This window comes from Alosa alosa, chromosome 22 (genome assembly GCF_017589495.1).
Source record: "Alosa alosa isolate M-15738 ecotype Scorff River chromosome 22, AALO_Geno_1.1, whole genome shotgun sequence".
NCBI lineage: Eukaryota > Metazoa > Chordata > Actinopteri > Clupeiformes > Clupeidae > Alosa > Alosa alosa.
The window spans coordinates 24,638,053-24,664,539 of NC_063210.1; the positions used below are offsets into that span (position 1 = coordinate 24,638,053).

General features: G+C 43.0%; 2 protein-coding genes across 2 annotated transcripts in view; both read right to left on the bottom strand.

Moving 5' to 3' along the window:
- The window catches only part of psmd3 (proteasome 26S subunit, non-ATPase 3), a 14,275-nt gene extending 2,755 nt beyond the window's left edge, over positions 1-11,520 (bottom strand). The window contains exons 1-11 of the mRNA XM_048233228.1: positions 11,276-11,520; positions 10,052-10,242; positions 9,731-9,868; positions 8,111-8,247; positions 7,449-7,639; positions 6,687-6,790; positions 5,766-5,880; positions 3,025-3,144; positions 2,409-2,512; positions 1,633-1,788; positions 560-610 (exon numbers count right to left, since the gene is read on the bottom strand). Coding sequence (XP_048089185.1) covers positions 560-610; positions 1,633-1,788; positions 2,409-2,512; positions 3,025-3,144; positions 5,766-5,880; positions 6,687-6,790; positions 7,449-7,639; positions 8,111-8,247; positions 9,731-9,868; positions 10,052-10,242; positions 11,276-11,435 — 1,467 coding nt within the window. The 5' untranslated portion in view covers positions 11,436-11,520. The remainder of the gene's footprint in view (positions 1-559; positions 611-1,632; positions 1,789-2,408; positions 2,513-3,024; positions 3,145-5,765; positions 5,881-6,686; positions 6,791-7,448; positions 7,640-8,110; positions 8,248-9,730; positions 9,869-10,051; positions 10,243-11,275) is intronic.
- A 7,310-nt stretch (positions 11,521-18,830) lies between these two features.
- On the bottom strand, positions 18,831-19,779 carry LOC125287412 (leucine-rich repeat-containing protein 3-like). Its single transcript, XM_048233248.1, has one exon. The coding sequence runs from the start codon at positions 19,777-19,779 to the stop codon at positions 18,955-18,957; it is 825 nt and encodes a 274-aa protein (XP_048089205.1). The 3' UTR covers positions 18,831-18,954.
- Between the last annotated feature and the right edge of the window lie 6,708 nt (positions 19,780-26,487).

Consider the following 26,487-nt stretch of genomic DNA (forward strand, 5'->3'; position numbering starts at 1 on the left):
CATCAAATGTTATTTACACACACACACACACACACACACACACACACACACACACACACACCTCTCTCCGCTCCTGACCAAACCAAAACATCAAATGTTATTTACACATACACGCGCACACAGTTGATGAATCCAACATTTACTGTATGGGTGAACATATTCCATCTGAATCTACTCTACAAAATACATATCATGCATCATGTCATCATACGTCTGGGTAGGTTTAGGATGGAGCCCATTTAAGGCAAGCAGACAGCATGTTTATTTTAATTTATAGCATATAATATAATGTATAGAATAGAATACAATGTATAGAATACATTTTATTGTCACTATACGTAGTATAGTATATAAGTAGTGGAAAAAAGAGGGGGGTAAGGTGCACAGTTCTGAGACGCTATATACAAAATATGGTTTTATATACAGTGTGATAATATTCAGTGTGGGTTATTGCATATTATTATTAGAATATCGCCCAGCAGTGGTGATTATATTCAATGAGGATATTAGCCAATGAGAGTAAAGTGATTCCCAAAAGCATGACAACAGACAACCGTACCTCTGCCGACTCCAGGTCCTTGTTGTAGGCTTTTGGCGGGAATCTCATGGCCTGTGAGTAAAAGGAAACGTTTCACCAGTCGGTCATCTAAACAGTCACCATTTATTTGCAATGACGAAATTCACCCACACAGAGTCAACATCTTAAAGGCTTTATTTCATAGTTCTGTAGTTTTCCAGACCTGCGCAAGCACTCTGGTATTACCTAATCCATACGTACACAAGGCATACCTGACCTTGATGTGTCACTAGGAGTAAGACTATCCATAGCAGGGGAGAGACACACACCAGTCCGCTATTGGTGAGAAATGTTACATAAAATTATATTTGTAGCTTTTGGTGTAGCATGATGGCTACGCCCAGAGAGGGGGGGTTCACAAAACCTAGATAAGGGATTAAACTGGGATTTTTTGGTTATCCTGGATGAATTTAGCCTTGACCTGTTTTCACAAAAGAGATGGCACATAAGGAAGGGATTTATTCTCTACCTAGCCTGGTCCCGACCAGGCTAACAGGCAGGCTTAGTTCATTCTAATGTTAATAATGTTGTCTTATGCCCACCTAGTTTCGTGTACCCCGGTCTTACAGTGTCACGGGAATCCTTGACGGAAATTTGGACATGCGGAAAAAAAAAAAAAAGACTAAACCTATATGACCGCCGCTTCGCTGCGCGGTGGTCATAATAACAGGTAGATAAACTCTATTTCTCTGAGGTGGATAAACTGCGTTTACTTTGGTCCTCCACTACATCCCTGCTCTTTGGAGAGAACGCGCACACACACGTTCATTGGTGAGAAACGTTACATACAATTATATTTGGAGCTATTGGTGAGAAACATTACATAAAATTATATTTGGAGCTATTGATGTAGCGGCCTTTCTTCATTTCTTCACAATTTCGTCCAGCACCCAATTCTTTGGATGTGCGTGCTTTATTGCTATTTTTACTGAGACGCACCTTGACAGACATGTTGTGGATGTGCGTGCTTTATTGCTATTTTTGCTGAGACACGCACCTTGACAGACATGTTGTGGATGTGCGTGCTTTATTGCTATTTTTACTGAGACACACACCTTGACAGACATGTTGTGGATGTCCAGGCAGAAGGAGATCCGCTGGTGGAAGGCGAGTTGCGGCTCCCGCGTGCCGTAGATGTCCATGGTCTCCTTGGACTGCACGTAGCCCTTCTCGTGGTTGATGTTGGCCTCGATCACGCCATCTCGGATGGCCTGGGGAAAGGGGTATTTAAGTTAACAAGCTAGTCAGCTTCGGTCGTCAGATATTTTTTATTTTTGTAATACATTTATATTTTGGTCATGAATGCATGTGCCATGTATACAAAGATGATTTTATAAACATCAATGCATATCCCATCATAATACATATTCAAGTTAAGGATGCAACAAGCACGAAAATAAACACAAAAAAAAAAAAAACCTGCACAAATGTGTGCAGTCTTACAGACTCTTTAATTGTGCCCTAACCACTGGTCAAATTGATTATTAATGGCATTTAAAAACAGAAGTTCGGGAGGAGCATGATCGAATTTGCCACGCCTCCTTCTTCATATGCCAGGTAATTTAATCGCAGTCTACCTGCCAAAGCAGCAGCATCGGCTTAACTTTGCTCGCAACCCACCACCTTCCCTCACCCCTCCAGTCTTCCTTAGTTAAGGATGAAGGAGTGTAGGACCGGATCCTGCATGACTCCTGCCTACGCAGTTGACTCTTGCACGATCCCACAAAACACTTCAGGACCCTGGTCAGAGACCTCGCCAAACACGTTTTTCTATTGCATGTCTTGATGCAAATGCAAATTTTGTGTTGTGAACTAGTGAACTGTCGGTTACCTTTGCCACAATGAACTCGGCGTCCTCGGGGCTGTCCAGCTGCAGCTTCTGGGCAATGTCGGCTAGAGAGATGCGCGAGTAGGACAGGCTGATCATACGCACACCTGCAGGCAAAACACAAAAAAAGGGGGGGGAAAAACAGTCATGTCCCGCAATCCCTTGATCCGTCTGCTGTTAGATAGTTATACTTTATCAGTCCTAGGAGGACATTTGTTCTCTGCATTTTGTCCATGTGGGGGTAGCGTACAAACATTCGGAGCAGTGACCTCACCAGGAGCAAACACACACCCAGCGATGTGGGCAGCCTTTAAGGCCTATTCACACCAAGAACGATAACTATAACTATAACCAGAATGATAAAAATTAAAATTCGATGGGTTCTGATTAGCTTTTAGCTTTTTATCATTCTGAAAAATCGCTCTGAAAGTGATCCTCAACGATATCGTTCTTCATGTCGTTATCGTTATAGTTTATGTGTGAACTTTTTCATTCATATTAACGAGAACGATATTTACTTATAGTTATCGTTCTTGGTGTGAATGGGCCTTTGATCCGGCGCCCGGATTGCTCAAGGGCAAGGGTTCATTCATGGATGTGGATGTGGCAGAACGCTTACCGGTTTTAATGACGTTGTGTCGTAGGCGGATGATGAGGGTGTAGGTGCCATCAGTCTGGAACTTTTCCCCAAACTGGTCCAGGGCTTGATTGAACTTGGCCAGATTCCCTGTTCTCACGGCTGAGGAGGGGACACGGGGGGAATAAAAGAACAAAAGGCAGGAATTAGTTTTGCTTTTGGAGGTTGCATCAAAGACCAAAACCATATTAATACCATATTAAAGCTGCAGTTGGCAAGACAGACAGATTGAGGGGACTTAGCCAAAATGTTTAATGTTTACAACTCTCATGCCCCTCCCCCACTACCACCGAGCAGGGCTCGAAATTAACTTTTTTTCTCAGTGTCCCGCAGCTGTCCCGAATTCTACTTGGCACTGTCCCGGACTTAAACACCAGTGTCCCAAATTCAAGTTCTTGTTTTTTCCCCATTCTACATAATAAACAGCATAATAATCAGTAACTTGCATCACTTAATTAACTCGTTCTGGTCCACCATGTCAGTTCTGAACAATTTATTAAACACCATTTCATTAATCATCTGCTGTTTCACACAACACTCATTTTCAGAGATTGCGCTTTTGGCTCTTTTTTGAGGTTGCACTAGACATTCATTGTCCATCGTTTTGACGGACAGGGTTGTAAAACATTCCGTCAATAATCTATTTTCACGTGTCTTTAATTTCAATGTCAGTTTGGTGTGATGTCATGGCCACAGATCTCAGTGAAAACAATAAGTAGCCTAGAGTGGGAAATTACCACAAAGCTGTCAGATAGGCTAGCCTACTCTCCTGCCACGCTCTCACCCTCAAATCGTTCCCAATTAAATGAATTAGCAAAGCGTGGTTAGAATATGTATCTCGATGTAACAAGCTGTTTTGACATTGTAAACGTTCTCTAAGAAGAGTGTAAAGCAGTTTGCAGTAGCCAGTTAACCACAACGTCGTCTATTGCTGGAAAAAATAGCGAGCGGCCTATTTTAATAATTTGATAAACTAATAAATGCTCGGCGGGCCGGATTAAAGTGCATGGCGGGCCGCAGTTTGGACACCCCTTAGAACTGCCACAGCGAAATGTCAAATGCTGACTTAAATAACTGTTTTCATTGTTATAGGCTACCTTGCAACACTATCGTTTTGTCAAATCGCGCAGTTGCAGTAGGCTATTTAGCTCAGCATGATATTGGTGACGTTTGTCTGTCAATGACAGAAAACACGCACCGTTTTAGTCAGAGAGGACTGTCATCTTGTTTTTTTAGAACACCAGTGTAACCTTAGGCCTACACTATCAGTCAAAAAATGTTCACAATGTCATGAAAACAAATGCCATTTACCTGCCTGCTAGTTAGGTAAGTTAACCTCTATATGGGAAAGTGACCCATTAGGCCTACCGCCCTTGCCCTTTTTTTGTGTCGGCCTATAAGTCACAATATTCATTTAACCAATGCGGCAGATTCCTAAGGAAACGCAAGCACCCAGCCCATTTGGGTATCTTACTATATTTGTACCAAAAATAACATTGTAGCCTACGGTGATTTGAAGAGCAGTAGCCTAAACAGTGTTGTAAGGCTGCGTGTACAAAACCGCTTCTTTACAGATCAGCTGGCTAACGCTGCTTTTGCCAGCTGCCAAAATCCGCCAGGTCAAATTTTGTATAGGCCAGATTCTGTATTTTATTCGGACAAGAAAGATACGTTTAGATTCCCATGTGAACAGTTTAGGGAAAAAGTACCTATTTTGAAATTTGCTTTGCCATTTTTTCTACTGTCCCAGAGTTGTCCCAGACATCATTCTATTGTGTCCCGGAAGCATTTTTTATGGTCCCCGGGACGTCGGGACATCGTTAATTTCGAGCCCTGCCACCGAGCACCCGCTCATCTCTTTTTGTGCTCGTCAGTGCGCACCAGACTGCACCAGACTGTGATTGACAGTCAGATCACAGACCAGAATTGGTGTCATTGGACTGGAAGAACCGGGAGCTGTGGATTTTTGCAAAACAAATAACAGGCTCTAGGTGGAGGTAGAAGTGCGGGGTTTTTTTTCTAAAACCAGCTGATTTATGTTGTTCTGTCAGATAGTCAGCATAGTGTCGGTTTCAGTGAATATGATTAAAAAAAATCTTGCCAACTGCATCTTTAACTGCTCCCATGTATTAGCTTCATAGCTGAAGAAATTTTTCGATGTATAAACCGCAGTTAATAGTTGGGTAATTACAGTACTTCATCAAATCTAATATCACAGCAGGGGAGTTGCCAGGCCTCTGTAACACTATGGCTGCCGAGGCGGAAGCTCTGCAGAGCCCATGAGACCGGAGTGTCTGTGTGTGATGATTTGAAATGACTGTTTGATGCTCAAGGTTCCTCGTATCCACACTTTGGAGTTTGGAAAGTCGGCCTTTTGTTATGGTGCCCCTACTTCCTGGAATAATCTCCAATGCAACATAAAAATGAACTCTCTACTTTCCTATAATCAATTCAGACATGTAATCACAAACCTTCCTATGTCAAATTGTACTTGTTTTATGTAAATGTTATTTTATTATGAATACTTTGTATTTTATATACAATATAAAAAATACTCTGTATTTTTGTTTTTCCCTTCTTTTATAATGTTATGTAGGTTACCTTATTATTTGTTATATTTTGTTTTCCACAATTATTATACTATATCTCTTGTTATTCCATTGTTACTGTGTAATCTTGGCTTCACTGAAAATGAGGACTACCCTCAATGAATGAATGTTTACCCTGAGTGAGCAGGAAGTAAGGCATGAGGGACCTCTTCAGAGAGGGCTGGCGGAACTGCAGACGGTCCGGGATCTCTCCCAGCAGAAGCTCCACCACAATCAACAACTTATGCACCTGAGTGAGAGAGAGAGAGAGAGAGAGAGAGAGAGAGAGAGAGAGAGAGAGAGAGAGAGAGAGAGAGAGAGAGAGAGAGAGAGAGAGAGAGAGAGAGAGAGAGAGAGAGAGAGAGAGAGAGAGAGAGAGAGAGAGAGAGATGAGAACAAGCTTCAGCCAGGAAGCAAATTATGCATCCGAGAAACACACACATACGCACAGAGAATAGACATCAGGAGTGCAGCCTCACGACATGTGTGAAATTCCCACAGATACTATAATTAGTTAGCAGGTTTGTTGCCTGAATTGCCTGTTATTCACGTTGTGTGAAGACCTGTGTGCATGCCTGATACCAAAATGTGTTAAGACAGAGAAATACAAATGTTAAGTCATGTGTATTATTGGTAAACTGTAATATGCAGGTTTAAACGGTTAGCATATTGCTAAACAGCAATTATCAGCCATATGGGTAACTGAATCACAATTGTTACCGTTTTTGTCAGTAGCAAGAGTGCATGTATCCTGTCTTACTAAAAGTATTTTCAAATAAAATATAAAATTTTACATGCATCAAAATAAACTACAAAATACAGTAACCACGCCATGTATCAAAAATAAAATACTGTCTTTTTTTATTCTGAAAATACTAAAAATACTCTTTAAAGTGTAACTTTAAGCTTTAGTGTAAACTACCTAGGGTCTATTTACAGTAGTTAACGACTTCAGACTTTTGATTGAGAGCAAAACGACGTTAATTGGTGGCGTTTTTGAGCAAGATCGTTGGACAGACAGCGATGGAGATGTAGATTGAGAGAGCAGGAACTCACGGTCTGCTTGAAGCCCACGGCAGTGTGCTGGGGGGCCTTCCTCAGGGCGTTCGTCAGCGTCCTCCTGGCCTCAGAGTACTCCAGCTGAATGGCCTTAATGCGTCCTAAAGAAGAGAAGAAAGGAGAGAGAGAGAGAGAGAGAGAGAGAGAGAGAGAGAGAGAGAGAGAGAGAGAGAGAGAGAGAGAGAGAGAGAGAGATAGAGAGAGAGATAGAGAGAGAGAGAGAGAGATAGAGAGAGAGAGAGAGAGATAGACAGAGAGAGAGAGAGAGAGAGAGAGAGAGAGAGAGAGAGACAAAGAGAGAGACAAAGAGAGAGAGAGTTAGAGATGTTACAGTGCCATTTGCTCTGCTTTTTACCATAACTTTGGAAATAAATACAGAAAAGCCTAGAATTGCTGCATTGCGGTGGTATGTCTATGCCTGGCCATGAGTTTGTGGTTGACATACACTTGTGTGGCGAAGCATGTTAGATTATAGAGTTAAAAGGAATCTAACCAACTTTAACTCCAAGAGAAATTTCATACCAAATTTGATGAACTCGGGACATTCTAGAGATATAGTATTCACAAGACTGTATTCACATACAGTACATATGGTCACAGTGACCTTGACCTTTGACCTCCAAAATCAAGTCCGCTCATCTTAATGTCCAAGGCAGAGGCAGCCGTTCCTCGCTCACCTGTGTAGCAGAGGTAACGAGCCCACTCGTTCCTAGCTCACCTGTGTAGCAGAGGTAATGCGCCCACTCGTTCCTCGCTCACCTGTGTAGTAGAGGTAACGAGCCCACTCGTTGTTGTTGGCCAGCTCCGGAAAGACAGACTTGGACACGAGCTTCTCGGCCTGGTCGTACAGGTTGTACTGCAGGTAGTTCCTCAGCAGCAGGTTCAGCAAGGTGGCCTGGCCATCGGCGTCATGGCGCAGGGTCGCCGTCCGCAGGCGAGTGTGCAGGAAACTGAGAGAGAGGGAGAGAGAGAGAGAAGAGATAGAGAGGGGACAGGATTCATGAAAAAGTCCAATGTCCATGAATGATGACACAATCAATAATAAGACATAACAAGAAAAAGGAGGAAAATGTAACTTTTCATAAATAGATAGATAGATAGATAGATAGATATAGGGCACCTATGCGATATGGTACATATCACTCTAGCTGAACAACGATGCCCACACCACATACTAGAACGATAATGTCATGAGGAACTATATTGATGGGGATCCCTTTTATTTCAGTGTTTTTTTCAGAATGATAAAAAAAAAAAACCTTATAGCCAATGAAAATCGAAATTTGAATCAAAAATTGTTGCATCATAGTGCAGAACTCTCGGTTTGCAAACATTCTAATCACATTGTTGTGACCATTCTCTTCAACAGGCCTTAGGCAGTGGTGATCTGGAGGCAGGCAGGGGCAGGAAGGAGTGGATACCTGCGTACAACGTCCAGCTGGTTTAGGAACTCGTAGACACGGGAGTGGTAGTAGTAACACTTGGCGGCCACCAGGTCCAGAGCTCGGCGGTTCTGGGAGCCGATCTTCTGCAACAGGTCGTCAGACACCTTCTGAGCCTGCAAGGGTGGTGCATAGGAATACCGAAGAGAGAAAGGAAGGAGGAGAAGAAAGAAAGGAGGAGAAGAAAGAAAGGAGGAGAAGAAAGGAAGGAGGAGAAGAAAGGAAGGAGGAGAAGAAAGGAAGGAGAGGAAAAGTATTAGGACAGAGTTTTTAAATAAAAGGTAAGCCATAGTCAAACAGCCATACCCAGTCCTAGCTCAACTTTGCCACATATACCGAAAACTAGGATTCCCCAAAAAACACCGTATGGCTGTTAAAGCCAAGTGGCTAAAGTGTCTACAGCAAGCGGCATGCTCCTTATGCACATTTACTGCACGTTGAAGATGTGCGTCATTGACGCGTGGTCCCCTATGTTGGGAGGCACAAGACACCCCCGCATGCCGCATTGGTGGCTCAATTCTTGTGACGCGTCGCGTGCGTGGGATACAGATGCGGGACTATATTTGGGCCCTAACAGGGGGAGAGATCTTCTGAAGGACATTTTAATCTCCGAGTGAAAAGGCACAACAGCAGTGGGGTATAGACTTGTCAACTACAAGATTTCTCTTTTTTTTATGGATTCCTTTGGAAAAAGTGAACCAAGTACCCTGAACAAATCCCTAATTTGCCTAATCAATTCTATTCTCAAAGTCTGTGTCTGGTTTAGACGTTTTTAGGTCAGTCAAATTGTTTGGGTGGGACGGACAGATGAGCAACAGTGAAGCAGTCACCCAGGTCACCCGAGTGTGCTTGAGTAGATTCTGTTAGAACACAATGGCTGCCTCTGAAGAAATGAGACGTTTACATTGCATTATCGTGTGTTATACAAGACATTGACCGAGCAATATCTTTGAAAGATTAACTATGGGGCAGCTGTGGCTTACTGGTTAGCGCTTCAGACTTGTAACCGGAGGGTTGCCGGTTCGAACCCCGACCAGTAGGCACGGCTCAAGTGCCCTTGAGCAAGGCACCTAACCCCTCACTGCTCCCCGAGCGCAGCTGTTGTTGCAGGCAGCTCACTGCGCCAGGATTAGTGTGTGCTTCACCTCACTGTGTGTTCACTGTGTGCTGAGTGTTTTACTAATTCATGGATTGGGATAAATGCAGAGACCAAATTTCCCTCACGGGATCAAAAGAGTATATATATTTATACTAACTAAAAACAGCGATAAAGCATTTGACATCCTCAAATTTTGTGGCCAGAGTATATCCGGGCTTACTTCCAGGTTAGGTTGAAACACCAATCCAAATGGCGCAAGAATTTGAGTCTGGCAACGCTTAGTAAAATATGGTGGCTAAATGCTGTTTTAAAAGAAAAGTGCCAGTCCTTCTTCATTTAAGTGAATGAGAATTGTTTATGCTAAGGTTAGGAAAATGTTTGATGTTGCCAAAGACTTGATAATGATAAAGCTAGTTAGCTGTTATGTTTTATGATCATGACAACTGCTAAGTGCTAAGATTGCCATCTTCCCCTAAAATAAATTCTCTGGCAGGGCTTGCCTCTGGGTAGCGCTTGTTGTTGGTGAGGTAGACCACCAGGAGCAACTGCAGATAGGCCTCGACCTCGGGCAGCAGAGGAGTCGCCGCAGCTTTTCCTGTGCGAGGCCTGAACTGCACGTCGCCCTCCATGTCCATGGGCTGAGAGAAGAGAGAGGAAAAGGAGATCAATGAGCGGATCAAAACAAACCCAACAACAAACAACAACAAATCAATTCCTCTATTTATCCCCATCTACTCTAGTCCAGTCAGCCTAGGGCTAGTACTGATGACCATCCCAAGGGCCATCCTCCTGAGACCCATGCAGTGTTGGCATAGGCCTACCTCTTCCAAGAAGCCCAGAAGGAAGTCCTTGCCGGCAGCGTTGGAGGTGAAGAAGCCGGTGACAGCCTTGTGGAGGACATTGGGGTTGAGGCGTCGACTGGTGGAGGGCAGAGCGCGCAGGGCCCGCAGCACGAAGCGTGGCTCCTTCCCCGACACAGCCTTCTCAATCTGCTTCACATGCTCCTTGATGTCTGGTACGGGTTAAACAGGGCATGTGTACACTTACCACAGGGATGCATTTTCACAGGATAATTAAATGTTTAATTAAATAATAAAATGCAGTGAAAGCCAATTAAACCTCAGAACTGCATGCAAAATGCACTTTTTTGTATTAAGCAAATCATTTACAATATTTCAATACCCCATGTTGTTGGTTTTCAGTGCATGGTATAAGCCTAATCCTAGCCTAAAATCTCCATTGAAATTCTCAATAAGTCCAGCAGTACGGGAAACTAACTGTGTGTGTTTAGAATTGTAATTACTGCCACTCACAAAGTCATTCATTGGTCTCTATACAGAGTCAAATGATGCTCTTGTTCCACAATGATGTACTTATGCTAATCCCATGCAGTAATATTTCTATAAATGGTGCATGTTTAGAAGGCCGGGTGGAGGATGACAACACAGATTTGAATAACTGTTAACGTTGCGAATATTTAACGTTAACGGACATGAAACGTTGTTAAGAACAACCTCAACAGAAAGTACTCCAATGTAGCAGTAGTTCCACTAAAAAATATGTATGCTAACGTTAACCTTAACAAGTACTTACACATCATTACTATAGCGTGACGTTACATTGGCAAGTAGACTGACTCAGGTAATTACTGAATCCCTGTCTACACATAACAAATTAAAACAAATCTGGGTATTTAAACTCACAAAACAGAAATTCATATTACAATGAAGACACGAACACAGAAAACATCAACAATGATTAACGGACATTATTATGACAGATTACTAGTACTAGCTCGCTAAGTGTTAGCTACATTGCTAACATTAGCCATTTCTACAACCTAGGGTCGGCATAGCACTTTTCTGTTCTGTGGGTAGCCAATGTCAGGGTGCTGTTAGCTATTAGCGAACGTTAACTTGCTAGCTACCTAGCTAATAGCATGCTAAACACCGTACATTTACAGTTGAAGGATTATGAACGCCACACACAGAAACACAACGTTCATTACTTAGACAACATTAACCAGTTGTGACTAAATAAGTTACCCTCTAACGTAAGGCTGTCGATTTCCTTTGGAGGCTTTGCCGAGCCGGCGGCGTCCTCCTCGGGCATCTCAACATCCTGAGGTTCGGGGCCTGTCTCCTTCTGCTTGTCAGCTTTTGAATCTTTGGGCTTTTCACGTCTCTTAGCTGTTTGTTCCTTCATCTTTTCTCTACAAGTAGAAAACACTATTTAGCACAGAGCAAAATCGCAAAAAGATGTAAACAACAATCAAGGAGCCACTGATAATCGAGTCAATGAACAACAACACTCACTTTTATCAGTTTATCAGCAGAATGACTGGCAACTATTGCGGCGCGCAAAGAACTCTGGGAAACAGACATAACTAGTTAAGAAACACAACAACAGGAAAACTCAAAGATATCAGAAAATATCGTTCTGGGACATGTTGGTGTGCATTGGACATATTGTTGTTTTTGTTTATTTAAATTCGATATTGGAAATGTTCAACATTCGAATTGACCCTTCAAGTAGCCTAATTTTGAATGTGTAGGCCTAATATGAAATTAGTGTCTCATGAGTTGCAAACAGGGACTGACAAGGATGGTTATGAACTGGCAAAACCTTGGGCTACATTAAAGAGTTTTCAACTCAAAAGAGAATACTGTGTAGGCACATTATGGACAATATCAAAAATTACTTTTGTTGTTAAATGCCATTGTTATCCTTTATATGTAGGCTGGCAAGGGGAAGTTAAGTGGATTTCAAGGGTCTGGCTTGCACTGACAGGAGGGTCTCCCAGAACATACTGGTAGGCCTACCAAAATTATTATTGTTGGGAGGCCCATATTATCATCTTAGGGCCTCAAATGTCTGGCAGGACCTCTGAGAGTCACTTATGCCTATAGTGACACTCTGGTGTTGTGGATTTCAAAATGAGTTTCCAAGGCCACATGAAGGCCCTCAAAGTCATTGGAACTATAGAAAAAAACAGTTAAATTCTGAATATATGGAATAAAAAGAAGACCTTTTAGGCCCTTTATAGGCTATGCACCTGACACTTCTGTTATGGGTGACTACAGGAAAACATTTGCACCTGGCAACCAGAGAGGGGCTCTCTCTGCAAGGGATTCCTTTTCCCCAAACCTTTAGAGTCAAGTGCCATAACTCACCCAAACACAGAGAGAGTGAGAGAGAGAGAGAGAGACCGCCTCTTTCTTGAGTGTCTGAATGACACCGTGTAGTTAATTTTTGTCAGTGCCCTATCTGCCATTTCAGCATCAACAGCAATCAACCTCTGCACCTTATCTTCAGGGACCACCGCTGCGCATCTCAGGATGAAACCGGATCCTGAGCAGATGAGAGGTGGTGGGTGGCAAGGTTTTGTTAGATTGAATGTGTCACCCTATCCACGGCGACTTGTGTCTTGTTACCAGGTGATGGTATCACTAACGCTTGAGTAACATAGCAGTGAGGGTGATGAGTGTGTGTGTGTGTGTCTGTAGGGTGTGTGGGGGGGTTTGATGGCGCAGGGTTATTTGGCCTTGCTGACATCTGGATGAACACGAGCTCAGTGAAAAGAACAAGAGCTCTGTCACAAAGCAGACAACCTGTACGTGTATCAACAACATCAAACAGTCGTCATGCACTCTTACCTGTCAGAAAAATTCTCACAAACGTTTTGTAATCAGATATGTACACGCTGTGTGGGGGCATTCCTGAATTGGAAGTGCAATTCCTGGAGTCTACGATACGAGTCAGCCGCAGGATGTTATGCTGTGGCTCTCTCATCTGAACCCAGCCTCTGACTGCATCATGCACAAAGAGCTTGATTGCTGTGCCAAATCACAGGCGATGCACAGGGTAGTTAGCTGATTGAGCCAGCAGAGTGAGACTAAATCAGCCACTGCTCTAATCAAGAGGCTGCAGGCTAATCTCTATTTCAGGAGACACCTTCCCATTTGGCATGCTGGCGTACAATCTGTGTAGTTGACAAAGATGCCTGCTGAGCCTTGTGAAAAGACACTGATTGTAGCAACCAGGAATAGGAGATAATGGGTATCTGTCATGTTTGTGTGCATTGGACATATTGTTGTTTTTGTTTATTTAAATTCGATATTGGAAATGTTCAACATTCGAATTGACCCTTCAAGTAGCCTAATTTTGAATGTGTAGGCCTAATATGAAATTAGTGTCTCATGAGTTGCAAACAGGGACTGACAAGGTGCAATTCCTGGAGTCTACGATACGAGTCAGCCGCAGGATGTTATGCTGTGGCTCTCTCATCTGAACCCAGCCTCTGACTGCATCATGCACAAAGAGCTTGATTGCTGTGCCAAATCACAGGCGATGCACAGGGTAGTTAGCTGATTGAGCCGGCAGAGTGAGACTAAATCAGCCACTGCTCTAATCAAGAGGCTGCAGGCTAATCTCTATTTCAGGAGACACCTTCCCATTTGGCATGCTGGCGTACAATCTGTGTAGTTGACAAAGATGCCTGCTGAGCCTTGTGAAAAGACACTGATTGTAGCAACCAGGAATAGGAGATAATGGGTATCTGTCATGTTTTCTGATGACAGTCATCTGAGTTGACCAGGTAGATCAGGCATTATTTGTTCTTTGTTAGACCCCCCCCCCTTCTCATTATGGCATATAAATATGTTGTGCATATGAATGTTATTGGTCCTAACAAACAATATTGGCTAAAGGGCATAAAGAGGAAAATTCAAATATGCATGAAATTGCAAAGAGCAATCACTGCAATATCCCAGGACCTTGATAGCATTAGGAATTTGATTAGCATTCTGATTTGTTTAGTGAAGACTCACAAGACTCAGTATTTCATTAAAGATCAGCAGTAAACACTCAATCATTCAGGCAATAATGGCAAACATAATTGGTCATTCTTGCATTTTGCATCATCTTTATTATTTTAGTGGAATTGAGAAGAGACAGTTTCATTTAAATGTATAGCTCAATTTCAATATAAAGTTTGTCAACCTCATGTTGAACCGTGACTAATGTCTTTGCCAGTTTTTCATACAGAGATGATATGATATGGCTGTGTGTTGGTCTACTGCGTGCACCAGGAGTATTGTATTGTACCACATTTCACATGAATGAGTGACACTCAGATCACCTCGCCACGCCTGATGCTATCAAGCACAACACTTTGTCAGCTTGTCATTTGATAAAAGAGCAAACTCAGGCCCACCTCGGGTCAGATTTCAAACACAATATTTACTTACCTGCCCTGGGCCGAGGCTAGGTCTCCACGGGGAGTCATGTGCCCGGTGCCGGAGGGGAGAGAGAGCCTACCGTTGTGGCAGTGTTACAGGCACCTATTGATGAACAAGCTAGCAACAGGACCAGCCCAGCAGTGCTGCAAACCTGGTAACGCTGCTGAGACCTTGCATTCTCCAAGGGAGGATCTGGGGAAGACAAAGGTGTATAGCACTGCCAACCTGGCAACCCTGGAATGACCTTGCCTTCTCAAAAAACAGCTGATATACTGTAAACCTGGATAGCCCGGGGGTCACATTCACCAAGGGAATAACATTTATGCCGCTGCAAACCATCCGACCATTATGTGGTTTTGCATTTGCCATTTGCAAGACCAAAACATTTTAATGGTTTCAAAACCACAGGTTTGCATGAAACCATGTTTAAATGACATGTGGCTGTGGTTGAGCATTCCTACATACTGAGCATGGGCATAGTCCCATTTTACTGGGCCCCAGTAAATAAGGTTAGGTTTATTATCATTAGATTGGACTGTACCCCAGTAGTGTTGGGTCTAGTGACACATCTGATACTGAGGAGAGGATTGGGGATGAAGGCAACAGACAGACCTTGGGCTTTGTGGAGGAATCCAGTAAAAAATGCTCATTTCCTGATCTCATCTCAGTCACAGAGACATATTTGGGTTGCAATGGACTGTAGTGAGAAAGAGCATCACAGATATTAAAATAAGAATATAGTGAAATCACAAAATGAAAAATATATATAAAAAATATATATTCAATAAAAGCCAAACTGTAGGCCTATTTTCTAGCAAAAGCTAGCGAACAAGAAGTGAAGTGAAGTGAAATAGAGGCTCTAAGAAAAAAGAGTAAACATCAATGAAAGCTGCCCCATCTTGGGACATGTAACTGAGTAGTCCAGTTCTGGTTTCAAAGGCCGTGCACGTTGACAGAACCGTGTCCTGACACCCAGGACTGATTGAGTGCCTCTGAAGTAGATCGCATCCTTGTGAAACGAGAGGTGCAAACCTCACAGCGCACACAAAAGAAGCGGGACAGTCAAACACAATCAAACCCACGCAAAGGTCGCCACGCTAGGTGCTTAGCATTCCCACACAAAGACGAATGACATTCTCACATACGGGCACAGAAACACGAGACGGAGAGATGTTCACGTCCCAGCCCATAATGAGGTCAAGAAATTCCACACACACAGTGGCATGTTATGGCAAATGCCAATGGTCTGGGAAACACATTTAGTCCAATCTACTAATTGAGGGCAAGACTGTTGACAAATGAGTCTAAAGCAGGGGTGTCAAACATAAGGCCCGGGGGCCAGATCAGGCCCGCCAGCAGATTTAGTACGCCCCCCAAGAAGTTTTGGGTAGGAAGGGAAAATTAGAAAGAAAAGATATTCACATCCACAATTTGTAATAAGCAATTTCTGTGATAAATTGATTAAACCTAGCACTACAAATCTTCAAGAGAGAAAGAGCAGGATATGACGAGTAAATAATTTGTACTTGTTTGCTCATGAGTGGGTATAGTAAATGAGTATATAATCAAACAACACTCTGATACCAATGCAGAGAAATAAAATTGACCATGAGAATGACGGCCCCTGTGAGGTCTCATTCCAACAAATCCGGCCCACTGCCTGTATGAGTTTGACACCCCTGGTAAAGTAACAGGAACATGGATTTGAAATAGCGGAATGGATGCAATTACTGTAAAAATGACTTTAATTATTCATCATCACTGAAATGGCTTAGGAAAATTTGAAATGGTCCCATGGGTTTCTGCTGTATAATAATGTGTGTGTGTGTGTGTGTGTGTGTATCTGTGTGTGTAAGAGTGTGTGTGCAGACCCATTAATGGGTATCATTAAGCGATATGTCATAGGTTCAGCAAGTTTGAGAGGCCAGTCTGTGATGACACTAATGAGATTGTCCACTCTGCAAAGAGCCATGACTGTGCATGGCAAAACCTGGAAAAAGATCTTCATTTCATTTGACTTCAACTCACCCATTAAAAGAAAAGGACATCTTAGAAAGAGAGAAGCACATTGAAAGCATTATGCACCAATTTGTTCTGGGTTGAATCAGGCAGGACCCTGGTGCACATCAATGCCATGTTAAACAGAGTGTGATTGTCTGAAAATGATGTTGAAATGTCACCAATATTCAAACTGAACAGGACAACTGTTTTTATTTGTGCAGTTATGCTTATATCAAAGGGTATACACTATACAGACATATATATCATTCAATTCTTTATTTGTTCATTTGTTTGCTTATGTCTTGGTGTCACGGGTACGCTGGCGACTACGTCGCTCCATCCGGCATCTTTTGTGTTGTGTGTCAATGTCTTGTGTGTGGAGCACTTTGGGTTGCATACAAAAAGGCCCTACTTGACTTTATAAATCCCTTCATTATGTTTCATGGATGCTAGACTCAAAGTGTTTCTGTTTACCTTACATATTTCAGATACAGTACTAACTTGAATTTCATTTCAGCTAAGCCTTCTAAAATGTCTATGGAAGTGGGTCCAAGTGCAGCTATGCTCTCTAGATATCTACTATCAGTCACCCCATACTCAAGTATCTTGCTAGCCTGGGCTCCGCCTGCCTACGTGCTTCCACTTGGTTTCTTTTCCCTACAGTACTCCAGAGAGTCTGGTATCCAGGCTAGTATTTTGCCAATCTAGAAGAAAAAAATGGTACCCATAGTTTAAAGTGTTGTTTGGACATGGCGTTTAGTTTAATCTGAATGCAAGATATCCTGTGAATGGCACACTCTTTCTCTGTTATAATAAAAGGTTTATTGACCCCCTTCATATTAGACTTATAGTCGTATCCATTACTTAAAAGACATTTACAGTGACACTGCTCTAGGTTCATTTCAAGCAACACAGTAGTCTCCATGAGAGCCATGCGCTTTGAATGCAGTGTGTAAGATCTCTGGGCAGCACTCTTGCACTGCGCTTTTCTCGGCACAATAACATAACTGTTTTGGAGCTGGGCAAGCCATTGAACATCATGGGTTTGAGTGCTGCAGTGTCATTTTCCCGTTGTATGTGAAGGCCGCTTCACAATGCCTGGTCAAAAGGACTGAAAAAGTTGTACTGTGGAATGTGCTTTCACAGCGAAGCATACGGCTGTCATCTTCTACATGACAGAAAGTACATGGTAGAGGGAGAACATGAAAAAATGAGTGCTTTACTGACATAAGGTGCAATTGCAAAGAGTCCATGTACAGCAATAGGCAGCATCTCATCACACCCCATACCCCATGTTCAGTACCACTTTACTTGACAGTATTGACATAAGAGTGATATGACACTGTCATGAACGTGTCATAAACAAGTCATAACCGTTTATGGTATCACGCTTCTGTTATTAAGTGACATTTGGTTTTTGTCATAACAAGTTAAGGTTAGTGTTAGAGTTAAGGTTAAGGTTAGGTTTAGGATTAGGGTTAGAGGTTAGGATTGGGTAGGGTTATGATGTGTCATGACAGTGTCATGTGTTCACAACTTGCATTGTATTGAAATAACACATCTTTTGTCCAGATAGGGACAACAGTTTGTGTTGTTTCCAACATTGCTTTTTTATGTGTTGAAAATAACACAACTTGCATTGGTTTGTTTTTTTTAACACATCTTTTGTACAGATTGGGACAACACAGTTCACTCCCTGCACTCCCCATTTGTCCCTCATTCATGTCCTGACCACTCTCCACCGTCCTATCCAATAAAATCTAGAAAAAATAAATACTGTAAATAAAAAACAATATTCAGTGAAATGTTACAAGTGTGGCGTGGTGATTAAGGGACACCACAGCACCTCTCCTCAACCTCTTCAGTGTTCCAGAGCAGTACTGGGCCTGAGTCAGTACTTAGAAGACTGAAGTGTCTTACGGCAGGTTTTTGATGCACAAATGAAGCTCAAATTTGTAAACAAAGGCAAACGTTTTAAAACATTTGACAGTTTTTCCCCCCGTTTGTTTGCTTCGAGTTTCCTGCTTACATTTCAACGTTCAATGCTCTCACATGTACTGAGGAGGTAGTTCTCTGCAAACATACATGGGCGCTGGATGAAGGGCTTTTGTTGTTTTTGTTGCAATTGAAGAATTTAAGAATGTTTATGCAAAAATTTTCAAATGCAACAGATCAAAAGAAAACATGTTCATCTCAAATGTTTCAAAGAATTTCAATGCACCTCAGGTTTCTAGTCTTTTTTCCATTGCCCCTTTCTCCTACATCCCTTAGCGGCCTTGTCTGCTTTCCTTAAGGCCGCTCTGGATACAAAGTGGTTTGTGCAGCATTGGCAACTGGGTTCAGTGCAAAAGAGCAGTCGCCACTTCGCACCGCTGCCTAAGTTTACTGCGCTGTGCCTTGGTCGACACTGCGGCAAACGGTTCTTGCACGAGTCACTGGAAGTTAAGGTTTTCACTGGGAGTTAAGGTGCCATTATGGCGTTGCTAGACCATGGTACTAGTGGTGATGGAGGTTTCCTCAGGAGTGGTCTGCTTGTTGGGCAACGACTTGAGGTACTCCAGGTGCCGCCGGGCGTCCTCCTGGTTGGCGCGCACGTAGTAGACCAGGTAGGAGATGACCATGGCGAACCAGCCAAACATGGTCACCAGCATGGCCACGTCGGTGGTCCGTTTGAGTCCGGCGCACAGGTCGAGCTCCTGGGCCACCATGACGAAGGACTTTCCCGTGGCGCCGGCGTCCTCCGGCACGGTGGAGTGGCACACCACGCTGGCCAGCGAGGCCGGCTCCAGCTCCAGCTTTGGCATGGCTTCCTGCAGAGCGCAGTCGCAGTGCCAGGGGTTGTCGGTCAAGTTGGTCTTGGACTGCAGACCGCCCAGCGCCTCGGGGTCCAGCTCCTGCAGCTGATTCGAGGACAGGTCTAAGCTCTGCAGCGACGGGCCGAGCGCCGCGAGGGAGCCGGGCTCCAGGCGGGCCAGCTTGTTGTGGGAGAGGTCCAGCTCCGCCAGTAGGGGGAGTCCCAGGAAGGCGTCGGCCGGGATGCTGGCCAGCTGGTTGTAGTCCAGGTAGAGGCGGCGGGTGGCGTTGGGGATGTTCCTCGGCACCTCGGTGAGGAGCATGCCGCTGCAGCGCACCACCAGCTCCCCGCCATCGCCGCCGGCGTCATCGCTCAGGGAGCAATAGCAGCTCTCAGGGCAGCCGGTGGCCTTCAGCTCCTGGAGAGCTGTGGCCGCCGAGGAGAGCACCAGGGCACTGAGGAGCACTTGAGCCGTGGCGGAGCGGCGGAGCAGCCAAACTGCAGAGAAAGGCATTATGGGATGCTGGCATTCCCACCTAGAGAGAGACAGAGACAGCAGCAGCAAGTCTAGCTGTGTCTGAAGGAGAGAGTGGGAGTAGAGAGAGAGAGAGAGAGAGAGTTTCCTTTATTATCAATAAATACAGAAACCCAACATTAGTAAAAACAACATGCACTAAAAGACAAAACAATAAGAGATTGAAAAAAAAAATTGCTATGTATCAATCAGCTCATGTCCTTCTTTAGACGTACTGAGGTCTCAGGTGTATCTGTCTATGTTGGCCGACACTTGTAATGACTTCTTGATTAATGAAAGAATAAAATCTTTTGTACAGATTGGGACAACACAGTTCACTCCCTGCACTCCCCATTTGTCCCTCATTCATGTCCTGACCACTCTCCACCGTCCTATCAATAAAATCTAGAAAAAATAAATACTGTAAATAAAAAACAATATTCAGTGAAATGTTACAAGTGTGGCGTGGTGATTAAGGGACACCACAGCACCTCTCCTCAACCTCTTCAGTGTTCCAGAGCAGTACTGGGCCTGAGTCAGTACTTAGAAGACTGTAGTGTCTTACGGCAGGTTTTTGATGCACAAATGAAGCTCAAATTTGTAAACAAAGGCAAACGTTTTAAAACATTTGACAGTTTTTTCCCCCGTTTGTTTGCTTCGAGTTTCCTGTTTCCTGCCGGCCGACACTTGTAATGACTTCTTGATTAATGAAAGAATAAAAAGCAGACTACATTGACATTAGCGATGTCCCTGCATGGTATCATTAAATGCTGCAACTAACAATTAATCTGTTGATTATTTTCTCTATTAATCATGGAGTTGTTTATTCAATAAAATGCCAGAAAAAAGTGAAAAAAATAGTGAGTCAGTGAGTGTTTCCCAAAGCCAAATAATATGTCCTCAGAAGCTTTGTTTAGTCCACATGCCAATAATACTTACTTAGCTAACTGAAGAGCAAGTAAGGCAGAAAATATTTCAGTGTAAGGAGGTAAAAAATCATACAAACTGATGAACAATTACCAAAATAATTGGCAACTTTAAACAGATGACAGCTCATTGATGGTTAATTATTGCATTAATTATAGTAGTGGTATAGTTGCCAAACTTAGCTAACTGAAGAGCAAGTAAGGCAGAAAATATTTCAGTGTAAGGAGGTAAAAAATCATACAAACTGATGAACAATTACCAAAATAATTGACAACTTTAAACAGATGACAGCTCATTGATGGTTAATTATTGCATTAATTATAGTAGTGGTATAGTTGCTAAGTCGCTAAGCTAAGTCGAAGTTGTATCACTTGTCATTCTTTTTTGATCCCTTCTAAGAATTAGTGCCTACAAACATCAAAGAAATAGGACTTACTATGTAAAATAGGCTACTGGATGTATCTTTTAAGTGAAAGGGAGAGGAGGAAGACAGAGAGGAAGAGAGGCAAAGAGTGAGATGGAGAGGGGCAGATAGAAAGGAAGTGAGGGAGGACAAGAAGAGCCTATTATAAGTGCCATCCTACCATCAATGTGAGAGCTCCTAAATGAATCCCTACAATAGACCCCATGGTGTTTGGTGCCAAAATAGGATCCATGCTGAGGCAATTACCCTCAATGGGCGGCCTGCCAATCATGCCGGAAACAAAAGCTATGCTCTGAGAACATACAGCTGTGGATGAACACGATCACACACACACAGATACACACACAAACACACACACACACACACACACACACACACACACACACACACACACACATGAACTGAGCACTCGCACTAATGTGCAAGACAGTAGCCTTTGGAGCCCATTTGGCCTTGGTTTACTACAATGTAGTTCTCCTTAAAACAACACGACATGCATATAATTTACCATGACATCCAAAGCACATGACAGTGAAGGGGGAACATCACTAACCACCACCAATTTGTAACCCTCAGCTGGGTGATGCGTGGCAGTCACCACCAGAACGCTCACCACACACCAGCTTGAGGTGGAGAGTGAGGGAATGAATGTACCAATTACACAGGGGGATGATTAAGGGCCAGATTGAATGTTAATTTATCCAACACTAGGGGAACCCTCTGCAATAATAATAATAATAATAATAATAATAATAATAATAATAATAAATAAATATAATAAAAATAAAACTTTATTTGTAGCTCCTTTCAAACCCAGAATGCAGCTCAAAGTGCTTTACATTTGGAACATGTAACACAATAATAGAGAAGAATCAGTGATTATCAGTCATTCATCTTTGTTGCTGTGGCCTTTTATGATCCAATCATCAGCAACATTTATATATATATATATATATATATATATATATATATATATATTTAACCTGCGTTGTGTTGAACCTGCGCGATTCAGCCCTGCACACGCTCGGACTCGAACCCGCGAACAGCAGCACCTCGGATCGGTGGTTTACCAACGTTCCACAAGCACAGCTAAGCTAGCTGGCATCCGTTACATATATATATATATATATATATATATTAGTAGCCTTAGTATGTTCTTATGTGACAAGGGGAAGGGGGCAGCCGTGGCCTACTGGTTAGCGCTTCGGACTTGTAACCGGAGGGTTGCCGGTTCAAACCCAGTAGGCACGGCTGAAGTGCCCTTGAGCAAGGCACCTAACCCCTCACTGCTCCCCAAGCGCTGCTGTTGTTGCAGGCAGCTCACTGCGCCGGGATTAGTGTGTGCTTCACCTTACTGTATTCACTGTGTGCTGAGTGTGTTTCACTAATTCACAGATTGGGATAAATGCAGAGACCAAATTTCCCTCACAGGATCAAAAGAGTATATACTTATACTTATACAATAAGTGCCATGCAATCTTGTATGACCACAGTGAATCAGGACCCTGGTTGAACTTCTCATCCAAAAGGACAGCTTCTCCTACAGTACAGTGTCCTCGACACTGCCCTGGGGCATTGGAATTGCCCCCCCCCCCTTCTTCAAGTACTAACTAAGCCCACACCTGCTTAGCTTTAGTATCTCAGCAGAGACAAATCCATTGGTCAGGTTGCTAACAGAGCCAGTATTAGACTGGGTTGGATACTAATAATTTAATAATAATAATAATAATAATACATGTTATTTGTATTGCGCTCCCCTCAAGCCCAGGGCCCCTTTATAGGAAAACAAACATGAATCTTGGATGTCATTCAGACAACATAGAGGGTCGTTGCTGCAATCACATAAAACACCCACATGTTGGGGGGAAAACAGAGATGATAGTATTTCCCTTTACTCGGAGTGGTAACAGCGTAAGTAAAACAATCCAATGCTTCCTTCCGGATCGTAGTCAGTGACCCAAATTCTACGTTGCTACAATTCCCAGGTGAGTGAGTGGTAACTGAGCATTGTCTAAAGCAAGCCACAAATGGGGTTTCCTATTACTAATCCCATTTGAAAAACACTACTGATGTGCTTGTAGGCATAAACAACCATGGGAACGACTATGGTTGGCCACTACAAATCTTCAGAGAGAATCTACAGTTCAAAAACATCTCCAAGGCCCAACAAGATGACACACATGCACGCACACAGACACTTATGTCACCTTGAGAATGTTTATTGTTTTCTTGTTCATTCTTCTTGACCACTCAATGGTATGTTTTGTCCGAGTGCTGATTGTTAAATAACACACCTGAGTTTCAATCCTACAAATCACATGTATTACATGTGAGTGTTCAGATCAGCCATGAATGTGCTCTTAGCCCTGTTCATCAGCCTATCTTTCCCCAAACGTGTGACTGCCCTCTGCTACAAACATTCAGAATGGATAGTGTGGTGTGTGTCTGTGTGTGTGTGAGTGAGTATGTGAGTGAGTGAGTGAGTGTGTGTGTGTGAGTGAATGAGTGAGTGAGTGTGTGTGTGTGTGTGTGTGTGTGTGTGTGTGTGTGTGTGTGTGTGAGTGAGTGAGTGAGTGAGTGAGTGAGTGAGTGTGTGTGTGTGTGTGTGTGAGTGTGTGCGTCTTCTTGGAAATGAGCGAGGAAAGTGAGTGAGTGTGTGTGTGTGTGTGTGAGTGTGTGTGTGATTGAGTGTGTGTGTGTGTGTGTGTGTGTGAGTGTGTGTGTGTGTGTGAGTGAGTGAGTGAGTGAGTGAGTGAGTGAGTGAGTGAGAGTGTGTGTGTGTGTGTGAGTGTGTGTGTGTGTGTGTGTGTGTGTGTGCATGCATTTTTTATGCGAGTTATATGCACTTTGTGAGAGCAGTTCTCTCTGTCCATCCAGGCCACACTAATGCAGATGGCTCCAGACAGGACCACACCATATAGGTCACTGACCCACAGTCTCTATCATTGATTGCTGATAAGTGATAAGCATTAGTGGAATGGCAGCCTGGTGGGGCGGGAAGGCATTCCCTCTCTCTCTCTCTCACACACACACACACACACACACACACAAACACACAGACACACACACAAATACACACACACACTTCTCTCTGTCAATCTCTTATTTCTTCCGCTGTTTCTCAAGTTTCTCTCTCCTGAATTAAGAGTGTCCATCTAAAAGACATTTTTTCAGAGCCCCCCACACACACACACACACACAGGATGCATTCCATGCCTAAACAGTTCTGATTTAGCATGTGTCTGTTGCACTTGCACCCTAAAGAAATAATTTACTATCGTATCGTACTCATGTGGCACTGAGGGTGGAAATGGGGCATGAATGGGTTAATTCTGAGTTCCAATTTTGAACTTCACAGTTACTAACATTCCTTCATGCGACAGCAATAATTTGGTTATTTTTTCATAATTTTAGACTAACTGGATGCAGCCTACACTGATATTTACAAAATGCTAAAAGTTAATCGGTAGGAAAACCTATACTGTAAAATTATCCTAGGCCTACAACTCCCCTTTAAACAATTAGGTCAACTATGAAATACAATCTAATTTATAGGCTACAAGCTATTTTTGGTTTGCAAAATGACGTTGGTAGGCCACTATAGAGTTATTTTAAACCACGTAATTAAACCAGAAACAAAACAACAGATTACAACGGCGTAGCTCTGCATTGATTGCCTTTCGTGTGTAGTCCAGCCTATAACTAAATGCTGAAGCAGGATATCTACATTTCTGAAATCGACCGGCCGACAATCAATTTTCAAAAACCGGTTTCCCGTTAATATATACCTTTTTATAAACGAGGAGTACAAGTTGGCTGCATAGGTTATACTCTCATATTTTCTGTCAAAGTTCAAAAGAACTTTTAGCCTAAACAAAAGATGTATCAATGGTGGGTGGAACTTACCTGGCTTGGACGAAAAAGCTGTCTTAACAGTACAGTACAACAGTAGGCTATGTCCATTTGTTTAGATCACATTGCCATGTTCTGAATTCGATAACGTTTAGAACATACATTTGCCTGGACAGAAGACCCATGCGAATCATTTGTGCACCGAAAAACGAGCGTTACGTTAGCCTACTTGTGTGGGGTAATTGCTACATGCCTCCTCATGTCGGCAACTTGGACTCAGTTCACTGCGTCCGCGCCCGTAGTCTGACACTATTAAATCCCGGGTGTCAACGGCGCGCGCACCCTGCTTTTTCAGCTCTCAATACGAAGCAAACCGCAAGAAGGCGGTGTGCGTGTTTGTGTGTGTGTGTGTGTGTGTAACCGCGGTTAGTTTAGAACTCAAAATTTATATCATCAATTTTATCATTTCGAAATGTAAACAAGTTGTGCAGCATGCAGACTAATGCTCGTGTGGTAGCCTGGTCTTATTTATTTTTTGTTTTCATTTCATTTCGTTCCCCCCCCAATATGGAATATACTCATACACTACCTTTCAGCAAATTTGGGATTTCCATACTCATACACTACCTTTCAGCAAATTTGGGATTTCCTCTGCAGGTCAGTCTGGCGAAGAAGCCATTAAAGCATTTCCAATATCCCTAAAACACAAGCATGCAAATAGCCTACAAGGCATGGATCTGTATTTCTGTGGAATTGTGTAAACAACTGCATTTAAAACCTCAGTTTACAAGATTGCTACGATTTGGTAGGAGTTTAATGTACCAATGTACGTAGGCTAAGTTTAATTTCACTGCTATAGTCACCCCTGTTGCAAGTTGTAAGTCAATGAATCTTTTCCAGACCCAACCTTGGGTGTTACCTAGACTTCAAGATGCCCCTCATTTGCCACAACTTTGCTGGAGGCAGTTGCATTGGTGTATCCGGGGAGTGCTGTGATCGGGGGCAGACTCCAGTGGACTGGTGGGTGCTACTAACCAAGTTGCTAACCAAGGGCTGATGATGTTGTGCTTGACCTGGCAGACACCAACCCCGAGGTCACTGGCTGAAGCACCCTTAAGAGTGTTTTACCTTAACATAACACATAACGTTTCTAAAGTCATTTTGATGGTACATAACCTCAAAACATGACAAACGATACTTCTGCCTGTTTTCAGTGCATTCTCTCTATATTATATCAGAGTTATGTTCATACTTTGTTGCAAGACGCATATTTTTTTATTATTGGGCTACTCAACTGTAGGGAGACCCACGAGAGCAAATCTCTTTAAAGCGGTCCACACATAGGTCCTGATATACACTACGAAACGTAATGTTAAATGTAAATGTAAATCAGGTTTCTAGGCCAAGTATACTTGCGTATACAAGGAATTTGGTCTCTGCATTTATCCCATCTGTGAATTAGAGAACACACAGAGCACACAGTGAACACACAGTGAGGTGAAGCA